This window comes from Scleropages formosus, chromosome 9 (assembly GCF_900964775.1).
Source record: "Scleropages formosus chromosome 9, fSclFor1.1, whole genome shotgun sequence".
Lineage (NCBI taxonomy): Eukaryota > Metazoa > Chordata > Actinopteri > Osteoglossiformes > Osteoglossidae > Scleropages > Scleropages formosus.
The window spans coordinates 30877586-30903592 of NC_041814.1; the positions used below are offsets into that span (position 1 = coordinate 30877586).

Below are 26007 nucleotides of genomic sequence, written 5' to 3' on the forward strand. Positions count from 1 at the left end.
CCCCCTCTTCACAATAAATTCATATAGTACTTATAATAACATAAGAACAGAGTTCAGCTCTACCATGTAACTGCTCTTATTGACCTTTACTCAGCAGATACATTTGTCAAAAATGACTCAGTGTTGGCTTTATACAACAAGGTATTCACTATGATTTTCCTGTGTACACTATGTGACAAGGTATTGTTTCTATTAATTAAGGGTAAGTACCTCGCTGAATTTAGAACTCTTTCTGGAAGCACAAATGAGACTGAGGTTATCAGACTATAACAACCAACGTTACTGAGGAGTGTTATGGGTTTATTGTAAATAGCTGAATTGTGGGTAAAATGTCCATTAAAAGTTCAAGCGTTGTGGGAACTCACAGGTAATATAAAAAGGTGAGTGTGTTGGCCGGTGAAAAAGGGAGAAAAGCTTGAGAAGTGCTAAATAGACTGGCTTGGGGTGTTGTTCCTTGAGGAAAAGGGATTCTTCTACTGGGAGAATTATTTCTTTGCATCCATGTCTATGCTTTCTGCTGCGTGTTGTTCCAGTAAATGCCCATAATGAACGCTGTCCATAAGTTGTTCTTCACTCCAAGGCACAATGCACTGAAATACTTGACACATTGTGAGAAGGCTGGGTCCTGCTGAAAAAACACACCCTGACGGACACGCTTCTTTTAACACTAACCGTACAGGTGAACAGAACTTTCTGGAAGATCTCTGAATAGATGGTCACCAAGACTGACTTGAAAGCACTAAGCAGTACCCACGATTAAAGGTACGACAGCAGAACAGGGTCTTCATTCTGGGGACTCTAAGGCAGAGGCCCTAAACGTGACACTAACTGCTGCCCCTACGGCACTCAACACAAACACCAAGTAAATAATTTTACTGCAATTTTATTATAGTGCTTGAATTTACTAGTCTGTCCATTCTACAGTGGTTATGAATCATTTTACTCTAGTTTTTAACCAATTATGAACGTTTTCCGCTATGTATCTAAAAGTACAATAGTAGGGTCTATCCTGAGACGCTTCAATGTAGATAGATAGATAGATAGATAGAACCAGTAAAAATAAAAAGTAGTAGCTCTTTGTTTTCCTCTAATACTGCATGTCACTCTGAACAAAGGTGTGAAATAGAGGCTTGTATTACCAATGTAATTTTACCAGTATTTGACAACAAAAAGCCTGGTGTCCACTGCTGAGCCATTGGAAGTCCATACATGGATGCTCAGCTTTGCAACCAAGGCCTCATAGATCACAGCAGGATGATATGTGGCACAGACACCCGGTGCTGAGTTACAGCTGTTCCAGCCGCTCTGTGTTTACAGCTCAGGTGATAAAGGAGAGCCAGGCTGATGGAGGGCCACCCAGAACCCAACACTGGGAGGTTGGACACATTTATACTTATTTATTTAGCAGATGCTTTTCTCCAAAGCGACTTCCAATGAACTGTATGTAGTGTTATCAGCCCACACACCTTATTCACCATGGTGAATTACACTGCTAGATACATTACATACACTGGGTCACTCATCCATACATCAGTGGAACACACATTCTCTCTGTCACTCACACACTATCAGTGAACAGCATGTCTTTGGACTGTGGGATGAAACCAGAGCACTCAGAGGAAACCCACACAGACAGAGGAAGAACATGCAAACTCCACACAGACTGAGCAGGGATTGAACCCACATACTCTCGCACCACCCAGGCACTGTGAGACAGCAGCACTGCTTGTTGTGCCCGTGTGCAGTTGCTCGTATATCCTTTTGTTAAGATAATAATTTTGAGCAGCAACAGGGTCATTGTGGTGGAATCCTCCACTGCTCTTTTTTACTGTACTCCAACACCACACACACCCAAAAATTCAGCGTCAGCTCAATACGTCTCTGCTGGCATCGTAAGGAATGAATTCCCTGTTTTCCTGGAAAAAGGAATCACATAATGACAGTAATGAAAAAGTGGAGGGAAAAATTTATTTTAGAAGGGGAAAAATCTCAGTCTCCTCATTGTTAACTGTCCTCGGAGAAAAGCACTTCCCAAAGGCATAAATACAAATATATTGTTCAGTGTCTTTACAGCAGGCAAAACTGGGTGGGTGGACAGTCCCTTTGCATTTTTTGTTTTTAATATTTCGTATACTTGTTACAAAATCACAGAGCACTGTTCCATGTCACACACTAAAATGTCATTACGTGTACATTACAGCACTACGTTGACCGTACCGGCCAAAGCTGAGGGTTCGAGGTTTATTCCCTTTGCACGCTGCGGTCTGAAGACTGCGAGTACATGTGTTGTGCGGCAACGTTTAGCTGATATTTTCTGTAATAAAATGAGGAGAAATGAACAAGCGCACAGTGCAGAGTGGTGAACAATCCAGGACGGAAAGGCAGCGTGAAACACGATGACATCATTTCCTGCGTTCCAAGTGATGTCATTTGCCTGAGGGATGAGGAGGCACTTTGCCGTGAGGTCACTTCCTGTGTCGCAGCGAGATGCGCCGCAGCTTCCGGGCTTTGCTTCTGGCGTCGGTGGGCCGCCCCTCCGCTCTGCGCTCCCCGGGGGGCGGGTAGGAGCGGGTGCAGTAGCTGGGTCTCTTGCAGAAGCGGATAACGTCATACTCCCCGGTCGTGCCTGGAAAACATGAGCATAATGCGGTTATTCGGTCGACCCCAGTGCTCCTGGTCCTTTCCGCTCCAACAGGAAAACGTCAGCATCGGAGGACCCAGTTTCACAGCAAAAAGCTCCGCAGAGGAGCCCAGCGGTCGAGAGCTCCGCTAACCGTGTTCCTTTCCAATATAGATATTAATTTATGAAATGCAGAACAGGAAGATCTATTTAATTTGCATTGGATGATATTATCTCTATTAGTGCAAGGGGCAGCAGGTGGTGTGGTGGTTAGAGTTAATTTCTAGCAGTCCAAGGTCAAAGGTTTGAATCGCTCCTCTGCTCCAGAACTCTTGATCACGGTACACACACACACACACACATTTTCAGAACCACTTGTCCCATACAGGGTCACGGGGAACCGGAGCCTAACCCAGCAACACAGGGCGTAAGGCCGGAGGGGGAGGGGACACACCCAGGACGGGACGCCAGTCCGTCGCAAGGTACCCCAAGCGGGACTTGAACGCCAGACCCACCGGACAGCAGGACTGCGGCCCAACCCACTGCGCCACCGCACCCCCTTGATCACGGTACTTCACCCAAATTTATGCAGGAAAAAATTACCAACCTTTATAAATGGGTAAAAAACTCAAAGCACCTTAGTACTTGGATACGTAGTACCTTAGAGTACAAATTTCACAATGAAAGTTACCATGGAGAAAGGAGTCATAAATAAACAATACTTAAAAGAATTAACCTCTAAAGTGTCATCCAAAGTGCACCTTTGCCTCATCTGATGTGATTTACTCTTTTGCTTTAGGGCAGAATTTGGAAATAAGGAGACTGAGTCATGATCTGAGCCCTTTGAAATCAGATTTATTGTCACAACAGTGCAATAACATGATATTGACATTGCAACAACTATGACCGTGAGGTCAGCACAGTTTTATTCTCCCCTGTCATTAACAGTATACTTGTTTTATTTTCTTCCCACTTGAAATGTTATTATAAATGAGAACATTATGACACATAGTCGGAACAAAGGCGACGCCAAAAATGTAAGAAGCATCTTCACAGAGATACGTGTCTTCAGACAAAATCAATGAAAATTACAAAGAGCACAAAGCAACCCCGCACTTTCAATGACGTCGTCGGATTTTCGTGAAGCCGAGCTGAAGAGTCACAGAAGCTCAAGAGTCACAGAAGTCGCGTTTCCGAGATGTGCCAAAAACGCCACGGTAGAAAGCATGGTGACGCAATGCATGTACCAGCCAGCAGGTGGCTCTGTTTGCAGCAAAAATGCCACACTTCCGGCATCATTTACATGCAGATTTTACACATTTTGAAAGCAATGGCAGCTGACAAGAAATGAGACCTATTAAGAAAAGGCTGAAGTGGTGGTGTGAAACTTGGCCACAATATCGAAAAGAAAACCTCTCAACCCCTTTCCCTCAAACCCTCCCTCTCTGTTTGACCCTTCTCCTTTTTACCTCATTTTCTCTCTCCCCATCCAGCTTTTCCTCTATAGTCACAAAACGCTATAATTTAGCAAGGTAAGGGACAGGATAGCCCACCAATCACCTTTCAGGATGGGGCAGAGCTTCTTCATCTGCCAGTGAGATGCTTGAACAGAACCCTCACCTGAAACACACTGGCAAAGCAAGGCGCACTTGTGAACACACACTCCGATCATGAGCAACAGGGATGGGGGGGTACCAAGACGCGGGTACTAAAGGACAGGAGACATGTTCATCCAATCACACTGCCTTCGCTACAACGGGGGAGTTCTAGTTAAGGAACCAGACTAGTCAAAAACTTGCCAGTTTAAAAGATATTGCCATAGCAACAGAGAAGAAAGTCAAAGCATCATCAGAGAAATTGATAACATTATTTCAGACTTGTGATGCATTGAGTAGCAACAGGGCAAAGCACTTTCAAGAAAGAACTGGGATATATTCAATATGGCGATGAGCTTTTTCTCAACATTTAAATAGTCTCTTGGTTTTCGGGCAGCGGTCATCCATCCTGTCTGACTGCCAATAAAATGAAATATTATCCCGGAGTATTTTCTGAGTTAGATTAGAAACACTGTTTCACAGCACTGAACACGCTTTTAAAGGGTTAAAACTTCTTTTACATATATATTTCCTTTTTTAAAAGAAATTCACAGGTGGACAATAGACTATTTACAAGCTTATAATAATACTAACATCTTAGTAGCTCTTCATTTATGGCATTTATGGGTATATTTGCGAGTTTTATTTGCAGGTTAAGTGTCATGGCAACGCGGGTTCGGTAAATTTACCGAAGGTGTTTCGAGTACAGCGAACAGCAGACGCCGAAATCTCGTTTGCTGCTTTACTCACTTGTTCCGCTTCAAATGTTTTAAATATCCGACTGCATGAATGAAACAGGAATGAAGGTCACGCTGGTGGAGTGAAAAGCAACACAGATTAACTCCTCTGAGAGTGAGCTAATCTCTGAGATTAACTCCCCTGAGCCTGTTCCTTAACCGTCCCGGTGTGTGCGACGTATATGTCACATATTTACATGTAGGTCACGCTAACTAAAAGTTGTAAATGCTTCATTGCAATGACAGCAGGATTCCGAACATTTCAGTTTAAACCCACTCCAGTGCTGCATAAAATATGTACCAAACCATCGCTGTCACCAGGTGGTGTAGCGGTTAGGGAGCTGTCTGCAATATCAGAGTGTTGCAGGTTGGGATCCCCATGGAGCACGGCTGCCTGTGCCTTTCGTTTTGCATCAGGCAAGTTGAGCAACATCGGTGTGTGAAGAATAAACTTGGTGCTGGATGGAAGAGGAAAAGCAGAGAGCAGCAATATGAGCCTCAGGAACCGCTGTCCCCAGAACAGTGAGGAGTCCAAATATGGGAGACGGGGCCCGGACCGAGCACGGCGGTAGGGAGATGCAGTGCCGTGTTGTTCTAACAAGACATGGCCAGGACCGTTCCTCTCGGTCCTTCCAGACTGTTTACACGGGCTTCTGTGCATCACACCACCATGGTCTTTACATAAACCAGAGCAGGGACACACTGCGCTTCCCGTGAGCTCCTGCACACACACCCTAACCCTAGCCTGGCGAGTACTGTGGGGGGCCTGGTGGTTCACCTCACTCCTTTCTGCAAAGAAGGGCCAGCAGGTTGTGCAGTGGTTAGCACAGCCCTCTACCACTCACAGGACACAGGTTCAAATCCCATCTTCTGCTGTAGTCCCCTTGATCAAGGTACCTTCCCTGAACTGTTACGGCAAAAATGACCAAGCTGCAAAAAACGCTAAATACTGTAAGTTGCTTTGGCTAAAAGCATCACGTGAAAGAACTCATAAAAGTGAAGATACTGAAAAATTTTACATATATAAGGGAATCTTGACCATGAAATTTGCATCTTGGAAAACAACTCATAATAACTAATTATAATGATCATTGTCATCATCATAAAAGTCTCAGTGCTCAATACTTATATTTCAGGGGCTGGGGGGATGAGACACCCCCTTCCAGCAGATTCTACAGTCATTTTGGCCCCCTGTTTCATTTACACTTTAAAATATCTTTCACAGATTAATATCTAATATTACTAGTGTATTGCATAACAACAACATATTTTGTGTTTACACTTTGTTTTTTGTATTTAAATTGGCCAAAACATGAATAATACACATTTGATGAAAGTTGGAGTGTCTGCAAATGACACATTGAGGTGTCGAGTTCAGAGATGAGCTGGAGGGTAAAACGGGGTTATGTCACAATATTCTGACGGTACTAATTGTGTGGTTATTAGAGTCAAAGCAGAACTCCAAGACAGAGAGACAGACCCCAGCCCTAATCGTAACCCCGAGAACCCACTGCTGATTAGTGTTACCCCCAGTTTATGTTGTTTCTAGGATACCTTTAATAGCAAAAGGATGACTTTTAAAGCAAGGTTGTGTTTTCGTGACTAATTATTTGAGGTCTGAGGTGAGGTGAGTTTCTTGTGTACATTTTGACTGGGGATGCTACTATAGGTAGTTCTCCTGCTGCTTCTCCCCAAGGAAACACTTGAGTAAAAATAAATACAGTAATAAATAATAGGTAATTCTGAGTTTTGACATCCATTGGAATAATAATAATAATAATAATAATAATAATAATAATATGTGGGATTTCTGAAGTGGGGCACTGTGCTATCTTCTGTAGCCATATCATCTATTGATGAAAATGGACAAATAAAACAATCGTGATAAACAGTGCAGGGAACAGCACAGTGTGGATTCCAGGGCCCCCCAGAGTCATTCTATTTCATGGACACTTTGATCGTCATTGAACCATAGGTGGTGCCCACTAACACCCCCACTCTCCCCGCGATGCTCCTCTGTTCCTCACCACCCCCAAACCCCAGCACCCTTGGACTTCCACGAAGCGCAGGTATGAAAAGTAGTGGCACCCAGTACAAACAGCACAGGGACTAGATAACAAAAACACACAAGAGGTGATGCTCTTGTCCTGTTCCTGCCTCAATGACTTTGCTCGCACAGGCAGGGAATGGCCTGTAGCGCCCTCCACAGGAAGGGCACTTCAAAGGCAGAAAACAATCACAGCACCTCCCTCTGTCTCACACACCTACCCCACCTCTGAACACACTTAAAAAAAAGAGCAAAACATGGTTAAAAAAAGAGTGTGTCCACTAGGGGGCAGTGTAGCACAGTGAGCGCAGGCCCATCCTGGGAAGTAAGTCTTTGTTGGGAAATGAAACTGAGCTGGTGGTTAGTTTATACAGGCCGAGCTGCAGAGGCCAAGGCTGCCAGTGACGCTGGTGGACTGGGTCGTTTAGTCCTCTTCTCGCCTGAACCTGCCGGAAACAGGAGAAATATGGCACTTTCAGTCAGATGGCCCTGAGGATCCTGGAGCCAAAAGCTGGTCTGCTGTGGACAAGCGTTTGGACATGTGGGTGTGCATACACGGTAAAGAGAAAACTCAGGTGACGGGCCCCAGAGGTCATTAATATGGAAACAAGTTTCAACGTGATCATCCAGGACCGGGTCTCAAAGAGCATACTGTATATGCTAATCCCAGGTTCTTACATTTAGCCGATGCTTTTCTTCAAAGTGACTTATAACATTAAGGTTACAATTATAACCTTATAATTATCAACCCATTTATAAAGCTGTGAAATTCTAGTTGAGCAATTTAGGATAAGTAGCTTGCTCAGGAATACTATAGCCAGAAATCAAACCAGCAATCATTGAATCCAAAGGTAATAATACCAACCACTAGGCTACCAGTTGTGTCCAACTATTCAACTTACAGTTCATTGACACATGAATGGAATTCAGGTGCCAGGATGTTGGAATAACTGGACAGCCCAGAGCATTAGAATTAAAAAAAGAGAAAAGACCATATATTACATAAAATATCTATTTTTTTCCAAAATCAAAAAAAGAAAAACAAAGTAGAAGAAAATCTAAAAATCACTTTATTTCAGGATTCCGTGTGCGGTTGGGGGTGGTGCAACGAGTTTGTCCTGTGCCTCCTTTCTGGTGGGTCTGGGGTTCAAGTCCTGCTTGGGGTGCCCTGTGACAGACTGGCATCCTGTCCTGGGTGTGTCCCCTCCACCTTCAGCCCTATGCCCTTTGTTGCTGAATTAGACTCTGGTTCACCACAACCCCACTTAGAAAAAGCTGTGTGTGTATGACTACAGCATTCATTTGTATAAAACTTCCAGTTGTAGCATAAAAATGTTTCATTAGAAATATTAATTTCATTATTTAGTTTTTACACAAATTATTTTAGTTTATACTTAAATTACATGTTCAGCATCGCCTTTTTTGTCTTTACTGTATATTATATTTACATCACACATAAATCTTTCTATACTATTGTGTACATTGTCTGTGTATCTTGTACATTGTGGAAGTTGCCACCCAACCCTGGCCTGTGTACTGCACTCTCTTGTCTTGTTTCTGCACTTGTCTGTTGTATTTATGTTTTTTTTACAAACTGCACTGTATGTTTTGTGCGGCATGGAGGTCCAAAGAGAAATGGAATTTCATTCTCCTGTATGCGCAACTCACCTATAGGCAGAATGACAATAAAGCTGACTTTGATAGGATAGAATAATTTATAATAATTTATTAATCCCTGTAGGAAAATTCACAAATTCGTATTATGCTGTGTTGCACTAAAATAAAACGTTTTTAAGTACTTATAACAATATTTCTGTATGACACACTGGAATGGCCCTGCTTCACCATTAGGAGGTCACAGGACCATGAATTTATGGGAAGCTTTGCTCAAAGCTACATTCACAGGGTCGGGGGGTGCGGTGGCACAGCGGGTTTGACTGGGTCCTGCTCTCCGGTAGGTCTGAGGTGCAAGTCCTGCTTGGGGTGCCCTGTGACAGACTGGCATCCCATCCTAGGTGTGTCCCCTCCCCCTCTAGCCTTGGGCCCTGTGCTGCCGGGTTAGGCTCTGGTTCACTGCGACCCCGCTTGAGATAAGAGGAGAGTGTGTGTGTGTGTGTGTGTGTGTGTGTGTGTGTGTGTGTGCGCGCATTCGTAGAGCCATCGCCCATCCACGTCCTTAATTGCGATTCTGTCTCCCCCTGCTGGAGAAACGATGAACTGCACAATTATGTCACTGACTTGAAGTGCTGTGGTACTTTTAGTGAAAAACAGAGATGATAAGTAGTAATTAAAGCGCCAGTCATAATAAGGCCCACATCCTTTAAAGGACACTTACCGAAAAACCCTGAAGGAGAAGCCTATGCTGAACAGAATTATTAAATGTCAGACTGTCTAAAATAGGACACTGTCCACCTGGGACCCAGGATTAAAAAAAAAAAAAAACAACACGTTATAATGACATTTTCACTGTAGCATGGCATGGAAATGGGTTGAGAGAATACTGAATATGAAAGGAAAATGGCTAAAAGGTGACAATAGTACACCAGGAAAATACCACATGGCTGCAATACTGATAACATGAAACACCAAGAAACTTTTCATCTTATTAAATACGATCATTACACATTTCTTGTTATGCAGACTTGGGAGGTGCGATAGTGCAGCAGTCTCGGACGGGTCCCGCTCTCTCGCGGGTCTGGGGTTCAAGTCCTGCTTGGGATGCCTTGTGATGGCCTGAGGTCCCGTCCTGGGTGTGTCCCCTCCCCCTCCAGCCTTACGCCCTGTGTTGCCGGGTTAGGGTCCGGTTTGCTACGACCCCGCTTGTGACAAAATGTCAATATAATACAAGGAGGTCTGCTCTCTGTGCCAGGACAGGTCCTGTCATAGTGTCCAATGGAGTTATTGGTCTTAGTGGTCAGGATGTGGTGGCCAAAGGGGTGGGGGAGGGGGGGGCGGGGGTTCTCGGGATATAAAGAGTGATTACCGTCAGGGGTCTTTTTTTCACTGCCAGCACATTCAGGCAAGTCGGCTGTTTCTGGCACTTCTCCTGCGATTTAAAGGAAACCAAGGTGAGGAAAATTAGACCGGGAACCTTTGCTTCCCACAGAGCCACTCTGAAAGTTAAAAAAAAAAAAAAAAAAACATGGAAAAAACCAGGAGCGAAAGGAAAAAGAAGTGATGTTGGTCAAAGTGGTGATGGAACGAAGCCTTTGCAGCTGTCAGGAAGGACTTGCAGGATAATGTTCTCAAAATTGCTGAATGTCATTCTCATTGCACAACAAGGTGCTGCTGCAATGTCCTCCAGAACACTGGATGTGGACGAATGGTTATTTTTAGGGGACACAAACATCTTCCACACACACACACACACACACACACACACACACACACACCTTCTGAACTGCTTGTCCCATACGGGGTCACCGGAGCCTACTCGGCAACACAGGACGTAAGGCCGGAGGGGGAGGGGACACACCCAGGACGGGACGCCAGTCCGCCGCAAGGCATCCCCAAGCGGGACTCAAACCCCAGACCCACCAGAGAGGAGGACCCGGTCCAACCCGCTGCGCCACCGCACCCCTTCAAACATCTTCCAGTTTATTCGTTTTTGGTAGGATTATCTTTGCTTATTGGTTTTCTTAATACTCTATTCTGTCAGAAGAGGATCAAACACAACCTGCACTTCCTCACCCAGATGACAGCAAATAAAAGAGGATGGTGGACCGCCTTAGTTCAACTCACTTCCACACTGTTTACAACTTGTACGGTAAACAAGTGTGGTGTGCCAGAATGCTGTTGATCAATAACAACATGCGGATCAGCGCACATATTTATGGGATTATTTCATCAGCAATTATTTTTAATGAAAGTTTAATAAAATATTAAGTACAAGAATAATGATAAAATATTAAATACAAGATCCGCGTGCGAACTTCCGCGTTTCGGTCCGGAGACACGGTTGCGTACAAGAAGAGCGAATACGAGCTCCCCAAAGCTGTCGCCAGCGCGAAACAGGAATACAGCAGGAAGGTGGAATCAGAGTTTAACTGCACTCAGGACGCACGCAGGCCGTGGCAGGGAATCCAAACTTCAACAGATTAAAAACCACAGACGCGAACATTGACAGGTGCCGCTGCGCCTCTCCCCCATGAGCTGAACGTGTTTTATGGCCGTTTCGAGCTTTCGAACAAAGACCCCCCAGTGCGAATCCCTATAGCGCTGAATGACCCCAGTCTCACAGTCTCTGTGGCACAAGTGAGAAAAACTTTCAGCCGAGTCAACGTCCGCAAAGCTGCTGGTCCGGATGGAATTTCAGGACGAGTTTTAAAAACGTGCAGTGAGCAACTGGCTGCTGTCTTCAGGGACATATTTAACACCTCCTTAAAAAGCTCAACTGTACCCACTTGTTTCAAAAACACCACCATCATCCCCGTTCCTAAGAAGAACAAAGTGTGCTGCCTTAATGACTATCGCCTGGTGGCACTGACCCCCATCGCAATGAAATGCTTTGAGATGCTGGTGCTGGGACACATTAAGGACACCATCCCAGACACTTTGGACCCACTGCAGTTTGCCTACCGCTGCAACAGATCCACTGAAGACGCAATATCACACACCTTTCACACCACTCTGGCTCACCTGGACAATAAAAACTGCTATGCAAGGCTATTATTTGTGGACTATAGCTCAGCATTTAACACTGTCATCCCAACCAAGCTGATCCAGAAACAACTAGATCTGGGACTGAGTGCCACATTGTGCAACTGGATCCTGGATTTCCTCACCAACAGACCCCAGCATGTGCAAACTGGCAGAAATACCTCCTCCCCACTGATCCTCAACACTGGCACTCCACAGGGAAGTGTCCTGAGCCTGGTGTTGTATTCCTTGTTCACACATGACTGCGTGGCCAGGCACAGGTACAACACCATCATAAAGTTTGCTGACAATACCATCATTGTGGGTCTGATCACCAAGATCGATGAGACGGCCTACAGAGAGGAGGTGAGGCTCCTGGCAGAGTGGTGCCAGGACAACAACCTGTCTCTAAATGTCAGTAAAACTAAGGAGCTGGTGACTGACTTCAGGAAACAGGATACGGCTCATGCACCCATCTACATAGGAGGGGATGTTGTAGAGAGGGTCAACAGCTTCAGATTCCTAGGGGTCACCCTCACTGCCAAACTCACATGGACTGAGCACATAACATCAACCATCAAAAAGGCCCATCAACGTCTTCACTTCCTCAGGCGTCTGAAGAAAGCCTGGATGTTCACTACAGTCCTCATCACTTTCTACAGGTGTGCTGTGGAGTCTGTCCTCAAAGGATGTATTATATCCTGGGGTGGCAGCTGCTCCATATAGGACAAGAAAGCCCTACAGAGGGTGGTCAAAACAGCTCAGGGAATCATCGGCACACAGCTACCAGCAGTCGAGGACACCTACGCCACACGCTGCCTCAGAAAGACGATGCGCATCATGAAAGATCATAATCACCCAGCACGGGCGCTCTTCTCTTCCCTACCATCTGCAAAGCGGCTCAGGTCTATTCGAACCCGCACTGCTAGGTACAGGAACAGCTTTTACCCCAGTGTTGTAAGAGTATACAACAATCACCAGTTTACAAGCCACCTTTACTAACTAGGGTTGGACTGCTCCTTCCAAGCACATTGGTAAATTACACTGTCACTTTAAGCATTCACATTCTCACTCTCACGTTCTGAGTTCTCTGGCTCTCTACTGGTATTATTGTTATTACTGTTACTGTTATTTATTGTCATTGCTATTAGCATTACTCACTGTCATTGTCATTGTTTTGTTTGTACAGTATTTTTATTGTCTCTGTCATGTCCATAGTCTGTGGAGAAGAAGAATTTCATGATACTTGTACACGGTGCTTGTAGCTATAACAATAAACTTGAAACTTGATATTAAAGTGTGACAAAGCATCTTTTTTTTTTTTTTTTTAACTCACTGCAGATACAGCCACAGTTTTTCAAAAACCGAGTCCCATAAATAAATTGGCATATGTATTATTAAGCTTTTATCCATTACAGCTTGGAGATTAAAGTGATTTTGGATTTAGGAATAAACTGAGTTATAGAGTTTCGGTCCCAGCGGTGTTGGTAAGCCAAGGAACTGGTGTATATCATTCACTGCTGCAGGATGCATCAGCATTACGGATGAAGGTCAAAAAAGACTAAAATGTTTTTCCAGAATCCTCAAAAAAAAAAAACAAAAAAAACAAAAAAAACACCACTAATCTTCTGTAATCTTTTAGGTCTTGCCATACGCTCAGCCTGTAACAAGACAGACTTCTCATGATGATGTTCAAAATGACCTGGATGGGCAGCATGGCCCTTGAAGACCAGAGGAGGACCATCCACATGCATGACTTTGTCCATCAGTCAGGATCTGGACAGAGTGTGAAAATCATGTGTCGAATTAGCCGCCACTTAAGTCAGTCTGACTCTGAGTGAAACGGATCATTCTGGACCAACCAAAGCTGCACCTTAGCTCCTCGGTCAAGACAGAATGTGCCCTGAACTGGCTGAAACTCCCATCCTGAGTTCATGGTCCTGTGCTCAGGACTAAGTCTCATCAACACACTCCCGCTAAATGACCACACCCGTTTGTGTCGCCCCTCTTTCCTACACACTGGCAATAATCTTCTAGATGTGAACCATAACTCAGTACAGGGCACAGAGAGGCCAACAGGGGGCGCCAGATACACAGTACAGCACAAGAGCATGGAGGCACATGGGGGCACAGCAACAGGATCAGCTGCCAATATTGGAAATCAATGGCTTTCCGCTATGTCGGAGGCTTCAGACCAGAACATTTCCACAGTTCAAAGACGTGACTGATGTAACCCCACTGGAACAGCACACCACAGAGCACAACCTGCAGCGGAAATGCAAACATGCAACTCCTTGCTGATACTGTGCCAGGAAGACTGTGGGTTGTACATATTTATATATGTCGCTATACATAAATTTACCCATCATTTTAGGGTCAGTATCTTACTCAGAAGAACTACAGTTGCAAGTGGAGTCTGAACCTGTGACTTGTGGGTTGAAAGGCAGCAGCTCCACCCACTACTGTACCAGGTGCCCTGTATGCATGAAGATGCATGTATAGGTATATATGTTAAGTACCATGGTATATACACCAAAAGAAATACATATATAAATACTGTATGTAACATGTGAAAGAGGACCAGTGTAACTGAGGTTCCTTTGGGATTCAGGGCAGAAGCGTAACATCTGGTAACAAGAGCTGTGCAGCACATATCTCTTGAACACGAGAAGCCAAGCAATACACCATGGCTACCCTAACTGTGGATGGTAAAACTGGATGTGTACTGTGTCACTTGGGAGAAAAGCATCTGCTAAATGAAAAATATACATGTAAATGCAGATGTAAAGAATAGATGGAATGATCACACACGCGCACGAGATTTAATTTAGGAACCTATGCAGTTTTGGACTGAACTAATGCAAAATGCTTTCCCTACCGCTCCGGCCAGAAGTGCAGGTCCTTGACCACTAAACCCCCTGCTGGCCTCGACACCTAGGTCGTAGTGAGCATTGGGAGTAGTGTGACAGGAGGAGCCAGACGGACGGGGACAGAGAAAGGGCTGTACCGTTTTGGACTGGTTGGTTGTTCTCAGAATCACCGGCGCTGCTGGACTCCTTGGCTTCAGAGCCATTGGGGTCAAGTTTGGACGGTGACTCTGCTTCTCCTCCAAACTCCTTGCTCTCGCTCTCCTCCCCTTTGCCTTTCTCCTCTTCGTCGGGTTTGTTCTGGTGCGGATCGGCTCCACTTGGCTCCTCCTTCTTTGGCTGCCCATCCTCTGCATGTCCCTGCGCCTCCTTCTCCTCAGCCTCCCGCTTAGCTTCCTCTTCCAAGTCTGTGGGGAGGAAAGCTCTTTCAGACACTCTCACAGGTCAGAGGTCGGTCCCATGTTAGTCTCCGCCCATCCAAAACATCGGTCCCACCCACACCCATTCAGACCCCACCCACATTCCCAGATATTAACCTTTGGCGGCCTCCGCTTTCCACTTCTCCCGGTTCTTCTGCAGCTCCTCATTCCACGTGGCCTTGAAGCTCTTGAAGTCGACGGAAAGCAGCGAACAGTTGAGAGAGGCATTGCCCTCTGAACCAGTGCTCTTAACGATGGACCGCTTCCCATCCGCCGCCGTGATGTTGTTCAGACTGCGGAAACAGGGGGAAAGGAGGCAACCAGTCTCAATCCCTAAGAAGGAAGTGCATGCGCATAGTGGCATATCTTTCCCTGTGAGGGACACCTCCTTACGGGAGGGCATTCCAGTAATGCTGCATAGGGAAGATGGCCAGGAGATGGAGCCTAGAAGTGTTGATCAGGGGAAGGATTTAAACCCAGTGAAACTGTAAAGTTGCAGATGGGATTGAATCCCAAAACAATGATGGAGGAGGGTGGGATTGGAACCCAGAGTCCTAGAGATGCTGAACTAACGGAGTTTTAATTAATGGGGTTCTGGTGACATTTTTGCATAAATGGAAGTTAGTTTTGGAGTAACAGGGCAGCTGGTTGTGTAGTGGTTACAGGTGCTTCCTTTGGACCTCACAGTTGCAGGTCTGAGTCCCACTTTCAGCTGTTGTGCTCTGGAGAAAGGCACATATCCTAAAAACTGGTCCAAGAGAATTGTCCAGCTATAGAAATGAGTGAGTAATTATGGATAACTAAACATTGTAAGTTTCTTTGGTGAAAAGTGTCAACTAAATACTGAACTTATATCTTTGACTCATGAGAACTCACATTATGACAGGTTTTTCAGGGCTTGTAGCCTTTTAATGGGGAAGGTTGTAACCTAAGATGCAAACCTGTGATAAACCTGTAATATAACCGACAGGTTACAGGGTCCTTGGATTGTACCCTGCAACCTCTCGGGGCAAAAGGCAACCTGTGGACAGGAAGCGGGGACTCGTGCGACAGGAAATTGAGAAAGGAGCAGGGAAGTGGGGCTCAGACCTGGACCGCCGGAATCCCGTCAGGCCGGAGCGGGAGGCCTCTTCGATGAGCGGCGTGACGATCTTCTCTGTCATGTCGGAGAGAACAGTGAGGGTGGGCTCTACAATGAAGTCGATGAACCCTGCAAGGAAGAGGAGAAGCATGAGCACATCATTCCAGTATGGTTGCGTTCTGGTCAAATCTAATCCGTTTACAACTTTCCTCCATGACGAGCACAGTTCCTGTCATTGAGGTGCCTTAAGGTGCAATGATATCCTCCAAATCTGGTATCCGGATACTAACAAGCAAAGATCACCAGGGTGGCCGAGTGGTTAAGGCGTTGGACTTAAGATCCACTAGGCGAAAGCCTGCGTGGGTTCAAACCCCACCCCTGGTATCCCTCTTCCCACTGATGGGCCACATTTTTCTCTTGTTAGCATTTTTGACAGTTAAACAAAAGCTCCTACTGTTGCTTTGACTATGAAAGTGCTGAACTTCGGTAGTCTGGCAAAAAAAGAAGGTTGTGTTCTTTTACATTTATTCACTTAGCAGATGTTTTTCTCCAAAGTGACTTACAATGGATATTATGTAATGTTACTAGCTCACACACCTTATTCACCAAGGTGACTTACACTGCTAGATACACCACTTAGAATGGGTCACTCATCCATACATCAGTGGAACACACTCTCTCTGTGTCATTCACACACTATGGGGAACCCAAACAGCATGTCTTCAGACTGTGTGAGGAAACCCATGCAGCCACAGGGAAAACATGCAAACTCCACACAGACTGAGCAGGGATCAAACCCACATTTGCTTTCACCACCCAGGTGCTGTGAGACAGCAGCACTACTCACTGTGCCACCCCACCCATTTCATCAAGTACTATGTTAAACTGTGTTAAAGCTCTGTTATTACAGATATTAGGACTACCACTAGGAGGAAGTTCACAATGGGTGGGGTTTGAACCGGTAAGGCTGTATTACCAACAAGAAGTACTAAAGGCAGTGCCTTAACCACTTTGTCACACAGGATACCAGAACCTCACCATCCTGGCTGATTTACTGCAGTTCAGCAGAAACGTGACGGTGGGACAGATTAATGTGGGATTTGATGTTTATGGTTGGCTTGTGGTCATGCAGTAGAATGGTTAGTGTGAAAATGCATTTTCCATGGGTACAGAAACAGCACGAGGAGGGAACTTACCAATCTGAGACTGAGCAACCATGGTTGACTTGCGGTCACAGAGTGGAGAGAAGGCCAGTCCCAGCTCAGCCTCTTTGTCTCCCTGTAGAGAGAGAGGGAGATGGTGTATTTCAACCCCTTCAACACAGACACAGGCAGAAACCACAACATGACCCCTTGTGCTCTTTCTCAGACACACAACCACAACCTTGCTCCTCAGGTTACAAACACACACACACACACACACACACACACACACACACACACACACACACACACACACACACACACACACATTTTCTGAACCGCTCGTCCCAGACGGGGTCGCGGGGAACCAGAGCCTAACCCGGCAACTCAGGGCGTAAGGCTGGGGGGGGAGGGGACACACCCAGGACAGGATGCCAGTCCACCGCAAGGCACCCCAAGCAGGACTCAAACCCCAGACCCCCTGGAGAGCAGGACCCGGTCCAACCCACTGCGCCACTGCACCACCGCACCCCCCAGGTTACAAACAGCCAAATTCAATTTATTTTTGAAAATTTGAGCAATTTCAACAATTGCTTTTGAATTGCATTTTCCTCACTTATCCAGTTTCTATGCATTGAATTCCTTCATAACAGAATGAATGTGAACTGTATTTATGTGGCCATCAGACAAAAGGCAGTAAAGCAACAGAAAACAGAATAAGAGTGTGGGACCACCTCCATTCAACTCACTTCCACAGTGTTTACAGCTCCTGTCTGGTGATGGTGCTCAAAGACAGGATGACAAAGGTTGCATGTGTCTATGGGATGAACTATTCAAAGGGCTGGAACTGAATTGGAATATCTAGACAAGGCATTTTTATTTTCAAACCTAAACCCCTAACTGAATCGAAGAACATCTCGATTATATTTTTATTTATTTTCACTTAGCAGTGAAAGGAGCTTTAGAGTTACAAACAAACCAATCTACAAACAGACTTCCGATCCAAATCGTGTTTGTAATATCAGAAGCTAGAGAAATCACAAATGTTTCTGTGTAACCATGGAAACCAAATGGCAACAACATAATGTATACTATGCACTGTAGTGAGTATGTAAGCTTTGAGTGTATTGATGATCCTGTGCATCACAAGCTCCACCTGCTCAAACTCCTGCTTTTCCTTCTCCTGCAAAGAGGACCTCCTGCTGACCTGGACTGACCTCTGGGACGACAACCCATCAAGAAGAATTCTGGGATGCCACGCGACTGAAGATCAGAGGTCCATCCCTCCAGAGAATGCAATCAACCATGTCTAAAATACTCCATCTGCAAAGGTTGGCCCTTGATTGACCATAACGAACACTAATAGCTTTATAATACTGTAAATTATTATAACGACAATAAAACGTCCTCTGGCGTTTTCAGGAACCGTTGGCACAGTGAGGGTCATTACTTTTGAAATGTACTGGCCTGCACCTGTCAGAGAGCAGATACACAGAGTGTCTTACAACCACTTAGCACCAATAAATCCAAACTGACGAGCTGTGATTCTTGGAAAGAGCAGGTCGTGTTTATTGGTTTGGGGGCCCAGAGAGTTCGTGCCTGGGAAGAGAGAAAACGGCGCCATTTGGATTGCAGATGGGCCGACTTGGAAACCTTCCCAAAAAATCTTTCCCAATGGCAAGGTGGGAATTTAACATGCTCCTCTTGAATTTTACACACATATATATATATATATACACATACACACACATTTTCAGAACCGCTTGTCCCATACAGGGTCACAGGGAACCAGAGCCTACCCAGCAACACAGGGAGTAAGGCCAGAGGGGGAGGGGACACACCCAGGATGGGACGCCAGTCCGTCGCAAGGCACCCCAAGCAGGATTCGAACCCCAGACCCACCAGAGAGCAGGACTGCGGTCCAACCCACTGCCCCACTGCGCCACCGCACCCCCCTGTTTTATATATATATATATACACACACACACACACACACACACACACACACACACACACACACACACACACACACACACACACACACACACACACACACACACACACACACTTTCAGAACCGCTTGTCCCGTACAGGGTCACGGGGAACCGGAGCCTACCCGGCAACACAGGGCGTAAGGCCGGAGGGGGAAGGGAACGCACCCAGGACGGGATGCCAGTCCGCCGCAAGGCACCCCAAGCGGGACTTGAACCCCAGACCCACCGGAGAGCAGGACTGCGGTCCAACCCACTGCGCCACCGCACCCCCCTGTTTTATATATATATATATATATATATATATGTATGTATATTGATAGCATTTTTTTCTGGGGTAATGGACACGTATACACTGGCTACTCATCTCATGATGTCAGTTTATGAATTTATGCATTTTAATTCTCGTCAATTTTAAATTAGGTTTAGTTTTAATGCAGGGGTTGGCATGGTGGTGTGGTGGCGCAGTGGATTGGACCGGGTTGGTCTGGGGTTTGAGTCCTGCTTGAGGTGCCTTGTGATGGACTGGCGCCCTCTCCTGGGTGTGTCCCCTCCCCCTACAGCCTTACACCCTGAGTTGCCGGGTTAGGCTCTGGTTCCCCGCGACCCTGTATGGGACAAGTGGTTCAGAAAGTGTGTGTGTGTGTGTGTGTGTGCGCGTGCGCGCTTAGTTTTAATGCAGCTTGAAGTTAATGAAAAAGGCAGTAAAAGGTGTTATGGAGGGATTTTATATTTTATTTTGGCTATATCCATGAATTTTACAGAATCTAACCAGCAATTAAGTTAGAGACATCTTTTTTACTCATTGTGGCTTATTGAAAATTGACTTTGTGGTTACAAACAGAAAAAAAATTACATCCCATTACAATTACCCTTACATCCTCATGCAATACAAATTATGAACAAACTCCTGGTCCCAGTTGTGCTCAGAAGATGAGGGGCTAGTGCGCTATTGATGGTGATGGTATGTCACTTTTGATAGAGATATACTACAATTTCTATCTTCTATTTGCAGTCAATAAAAAAGAAACTTTTGAAGGCACAAAATGTCAATCTGTCTTATCACATTGCTTCAGATGCATTTATAAAAATGTCAGAATATTCTTGCAAACCCAGGTTATTTTCCCACCCACCCGAAATGATTGAAACTGGAATTTGTGACAGTAGGGTAGTTGACATGGCTCATTTATAAAGTTATTCTTCAAACTACAAGTGACATTATCCAGCTGGGTGGAGGAGAGGGGGTAAGGAGCACTTCTCAGATAGGACTCACCTGTCTGAAGAACTCCTCCAATAAGGAACTGGTCCAGCGGTGGTGCACATCCCAGTTCTTTGCAGGATGACTGATGTCCGCCGTGTGCAGTAAGAGAGATAAGGCTTTGGGCTTGTCGATCCTACAGCCAGGTAAGAAGGCAAAACCATCAATCACTGAATACTTACCTTGAGATTCTACAGCTTTGCTCACTTCCACTATATATTAACTTCTGGAACTGACTACCTGCCTAAGCACATGATTATCATTCCACTCCTGGTTATTTTTATTTTTATTTTCAGCAACAGCAACACTGAGCCATGGCAACATGAACAAAAACAAATACGTAATGCAAGGGCAAAGACTACAATATTTTGAAAACGTTTCAACTATTATTATCCGAGAATTCCGGTATCCAAAGAGGTATCCTTCATATGAATTATGACACTGATTAAACATTAATTTTTCTAGCAAAAGAAAATTCATCCCTTGAGTCATCCATGTACTGTGCTCACAGAGGAAACATTCAGCTATGGGCTACAACAACAAAACGTTACTGCTGAATTAATAAAGCAAAATGAAGTAAAGATATCACAGGTCCTAATGAGTTTCAGATGCATTGTTGTGCAGACTGACCTCCTGAAACAGTTGCTTTCTGATGACACAGCTGTCTTTTACACACAGAAAGTGGCTCTAGGTGTCAGCTGACACACAAAGTCAATGCCAGACAGGCCATCCTGGTTGGTAGCATCGACTGTTCAGAGAGGCCACACACACAGAAGTGGAAGACATAAAGGGCCCCACTTACGCTTCAGGCTGCTGCAGGAAGTTTTTCATGGCTTTGATCTGTTGGAAGTGACAGGACATGTCTGTGGCCAGTACCATCTCAACCACGACGGCCCGCAGCTCCCTAGTGAAATAAATTGTCAGTCACCCATCAGTACAGAACTACCGAGTGTCATACAGCTGCGTGGAGTTCAGAAAAAAAAAAAAAAAACCCAAAGAGACAGTGACATGAGAGGTGAGAAATGACAGAACACAGCAACTGAAATACTTCTCAGCTCTCTCACCTCCAGTCATCCTTTGATAAGTTGTACAAGATGTTCATCTCATCATCATCCTGCAGGAGGCGGTAGGCTGCGCTCACATGGTGATTCTCTAGTACGGACCTGTCATTGTACAGGATGGCTGTGTCTGATCTGAGGGGGATGGAAAGTGTCAGACAGTGCAGGCACTGCTTATACAGAGCATGTTGGCGTTCATCAGGGAACTGTACAAGGACCCATTACTTTTAAGAGTCCTTTTACAGATCAGATTTAATAAAAACTATTAATAATGTAATATGATTATTATAATAATAACAACAAAAATATGAAGAAGAAACTGCTTGAATTTATTAATTCAATTCAATTCAATCCATTTTTATGGAGCGCTCTTCTCACGCAGTGACACAGAGCGCTTTAGCACAGTTTACTTGCTGTTTATGTGAACGCAGATCTTAAGTCAAGGAGAATATGAATTTTTTTTTTCATTTCTTCTTGTTTAAACAGTGCATCTAGCACTTCCACAGTCCTAATAATAAATGTTAAATGGTAACTTAATGTTACCCATAAACAATATGATTTCCTTCCACAAGCTGGCGATTAAGGACTCACTCCACCCCAGGCTCAGTCCCTCTTATCTTTTGTGGGTTTAAAACTGTCAGTAAACATTACCTGGTCTGTATGTGGAAGTTGTTTGTGGTGCCTGTGTGCTCATAATCATGCACAGCCGCTGCAAAAATCATGGCGAAGATCTCCAGCTCCGTCAGCCAGTGCTGAAACGTAGAGGAGAAAAGAAGGTGAGAAGAAAGGAAGAGAAAAAAAGACTAAAGAAAGGGGGGAAACTGGATGTTGAGAATAAAGTGCGTCTAAAGTGCAGCAATTTTAGTTGTTGAGACAGGATTTTCTACTTTATTTTGATCTGGAATGTGAAGATATGGGAGTGACACAGGCATAATAAACAAATTTGTTATATATTTGTAAATATTGTGCAAAAATTAGTAGATGGAGATATTAGTAGAAAATTGCAAATGTAATATTACCACATAACACCTGAATGTATGAGACTGTTCTATCTTATGCTACTTACAATGTTAGATTTGTACACCAAGCTCGTTACAATTATTTTATCATGGAGACAGGTGGGTATTTTTACTGGAGCAAATCTGGGTAAGTACCTTGATCAAGGGTACTACAGCAGGAACTACCCTTTGAACCCTGGACCTTGCAGCTCTGGAATGGATCTAACTGGTATGGTTTTGCTACAAAACTCTGTTCTCTTTTGCATTCCACAATATCAGTTACTCGATATTCTCCAGATGCTCCTTCTGCACCTCATGTCTAGACAAACTGCCCCGTTTCATCCTCACTGGGAGTTTAAAATGCTGAATCTACTCACAGTCGAATCCTGTGGCTGTGACTAAAATAACCTCTCCATAATGGCATTTCATTACCATTACCATTGACCTTAACGTACTGTCATTATTTACACTTGTGTCGTGCACATAACCCTTGACGTGCATAATAAGTTAAATGCATCCATGGTATTCCGGGCAGAACTGCATGTTCACTTGCTATATTTTCAGTTCTGTTCAGTTATGACAGCTAATTTCCCCTGATGGTAATGAAAATATGAGTTAGGCCAAGGGAAAAAACCCCGTAAAGGTAACTAAATAGGAAACAGTCAGGCTCACTCCTCTCTTGTTTACTGGGAACAGTGTCTTGGACAAGAAATGCCAAAGCTGTGCCCAGTTGTGCTTGCAATTCAGTTTAATAACTTTTAATAAGGCTTACTTACAGTATAGCAGGGCTGCCACAAAAGGGCTTAGCATATTTAATTTGTTAGGGCTGCAAAAGTCAAGGAAAAATTTTGGAGACTTGAAAACAAAGGGCATTAGTAACAGAGTCTTGCACAAGGATACACAAGTGTTATTTTTATTATTTTGCTTATGTTTTTTGCCAGAATGAGTTTGTTGACAATGTCAAGGTCCATACAGTAATTTACCCCTTTAAACAGCCAGTCAGCCTTTACTGTACTAATTTAGGGTAAGTGCCCTTGATCAAGGGTACTAGAGCAGGAGCAAGATTTTGAATGCAGAAGAATTTATGGTGAAGGAAAAGCTTTAACTGCTACACTATCTACTGGCCCTTCTAGGGTGAGAAATATGGCAAACTGTGACAGAAATCGTGTCCCGCAGAAATTATGGTGGATAAGATGTATGATGAGGGTTGTAGTAATCATAGACTCTTTGCTAGGAGGTGTATGTGAATTGGAGATGCATTTTGGGTCACTGGGAAAAATGGGCTTGATTCTGTCACCATCTGTCCCCAGATGGGTCATTGCACTGATGTCGAAGTGTGAAAAGATGTGATTCATGACAACCCTGTGGGCGGGCAGCTGCCAGTGTACAATTTGGAGAATTGCTGTCAGTCTCTGCTAATTTGATATAAGCCTGACAACAGGGTATGTGACAGCTCTTCAAAGGACAATGTATTAGAGACCCTAGAAGTGTCACCTATGAGGCTTTGGCCTGTTGATGAAAAGGGTAGAGTCTCTAACTTTGGTATAAAAATCCAAAGTTTGACTCTGATCATGGATTGTACCCAGGGGAATTTGTGAAGCGCTTCTTAAACTTAACTGTACAATTTTCTGAAAGTTTAGAAAATATCAGTTTGTCTCAATCACATTCAATGTAGACATGAGAAAAATAATACATGTTACACAACCACAATATTGACAGTCCCAGTCAAAAGTCTGAGCAGACTTGCAGGAAGCCAGTTATTCCATAAAATTTCAACAAAATAAATAAATAAACAAATAAATAAATAAAAGGCATAAAATCTCCATAAAAGTTTTCCATCTGGGTCATTTGTCGGGAGTTGTCTTTTACTTTCGTTTTTTTCACCAAATGCTTCTAACACAACTTTGAGATGTGTTTTGAGTTGGTGATTTGCTGAAGAATGAAGGACTGACCATTTAGCCATACTTATGCCTCTGAAGTATGCTATGATAGCCATGATGGCTGAGATTTCCATGGACTTTACAAAGATGGTGAATTTTGTGACAAACAAAGCAGTCCCACATCATAACACTCCCACCGCCAAGATGGAGATTAGGATGACAGTGACATCTCTCACATGCTCAGCCTCTGAATTTCATAAATACTTGGTGGTTGGACTCAAATATTTCAAATACTGACTCATCTGTCCATAAGGCTTACTTCCACTCCTCAGGCATCAAATTTTTGTGTTTTGGCCCTGGGAAGTCAAGCTTCTAGAGTTTACTCAAACCTTTGAGTGATTCTGTACAGCCATACTCCAGTACTCCAGAGACGGCTGTTTCAGAAGCACTTGAGCCAACTGGATCTGAGATGGGTGAATAACTGTTCCTGCCCTCCATCTCCAAAAGGCTGTAGACTTCTTTACCGCATTATGATTATGCTGATGGTTTATCTTCTATCATCAGAGTGCATTGGGATGGCCGGCTGTTGTGGTAACCTTGTTTTCAGAGATGAAAATACATGAGGCGTGGGCAGCAGGGCAATCAAGACTTCCTTTTGCCTGCGGTTTACTGAACTCGGACATGCCGCATAGCATCAGCTGGGAACATCACATTCGGCCTGCTGTTTAGTTCATTCCAGCAAATGTTTATGTCTGACATCCCTCTGTTAGTACCGTTACGGCCTTTCATTTACGTTTCCCTAAAGCCCATTTCAAAATGACGATGCAGCGGATCCACGTTGTTAATCCTTCTTTAATATCTGATTTTATCTGTTGCCCATTTTCTCATTTGTCGTCTCCTCGTCCTGTCAGATAACCGCACAAATCCACTTAATCCCATTTCTCTTCCCGAATCTCGTTTCCCTCCGAGTTCTGTTTGAAATTGTATTTGTCCTCATAATTACTGTTGAGTGCATTTTTTTACATGTAGATAAGCATGTCTGAGGATGTGACTTAATAAAAAATGTGCTGGTTTTGGTAGCTTGATACATCTATCATGGGAATGTGATAGTGTACAATCTTACTGTAATGGTGTTTAAAGATTTTTAACAGAAAGTTTGATTTGTCCCCATTTATGTTCCAGTTAAACCACAACCTGTTTTGATAGAAATATGGAATATATTTTATTGTTATGGTCTGCACCAGAAGTTCAGCTATCAATAGGTGTTTCACTCAGTGTGTCACGCCCCCCTCGGCACAACGAGGAGCACCTGTGGCTGATTAGGGGACAGGCGCATAAAAGGGAGACGCTGAGCACATACGGACGTGGAACCTTGTTCAGCGTTGTTAGTCACCTGCGTACCTTGCCTTTGCTTTCCTGACTTCCCTGAGCCTTCGTCCTTGCCCTTGCCCACATCCTCATCCTCGTTTCCCTGAACCCTCTCTTGTATCTCCACGACTTCCTGGGTTACCATGACTCCTTGCCTGCCTCGGATTCTCCCTTTGAACTATGTTCGCACACTGGTGACCCTTTGCTTGTTTTTTGACCATGTTTCCTGGATTGCCCCCTGAAAGCCCTTCCTGTGCTCCGTGCTTGGGTCCGACACTCCCGCCCCAGGGGAATTCCATGACACAGTG

General features: G+C 44.5%; 1 protein-coding gene and 1 non-coding gene across 4 annotated transcripts in view; one reads left to right on the top strand and one right to left on the bottom strand.

Moving 5' to 3' along the window:
* Positions 1–2056: 2056 nt before the first annotated feature.
* LOC108932667 (calcium/calmodulin-dependent 3',5'-cyclic nucleotide phosphodiesterase 1C-like) overlaps positions 2057–26007 on the bottom strand; it is a 72242-nt gene continuing 48291 nt past the window's right edge. Inside the window, exons 8-17 of one of the 3 annotated variants that reach the window (XM_029255070.1) lie at positions 22105–22205; positions 21460–21588; positions 21198–21299; positions 20411–20531; positions 17201–17282; positions 16013–16133; positions 15041–15216; positions 14645–14911; positions 9983–10045; positions 3462–7445 (exon numbers count right to left, since the gene is read on the bottom strand). In XM_029255070.1, coding sequence (XP_029110903.1) covers positions 7366–7445; positions 9983–10045; positions 14645–14911; positions 15041–15216; positions 16013–16133; positions 17201–17282; positions 20411–20531; positions 21198–21299; positions 21460–21588; positions 22105–22205 — 1242 coding nt within the window. In that variant the 3' untranslated portion in view covers positions 3462–7365. Of the gene's footprint in view, positions 2627–3461; positions 7446–9982; positions 10046–14644; positions 14912–15040; positions 15217–16012; positions 16134–17200; positions 17283–20410; positions 20532–21197; positions 21300–21459; positions 21589–22104; positions 22206–26007 lie in introns of those variants that run through there. The other 2 variants (XM_018749211.2, XM_018749212.2) reach the window with 2 other exon arrangements.
* Positions 16306–16388, top strand: trnal-uaa (transfer RNA leucine (anticodon UAA)). Its single transcript has one exon. It is a non-coding gene; the product is annotated as a tRNA-Leu (tRNA).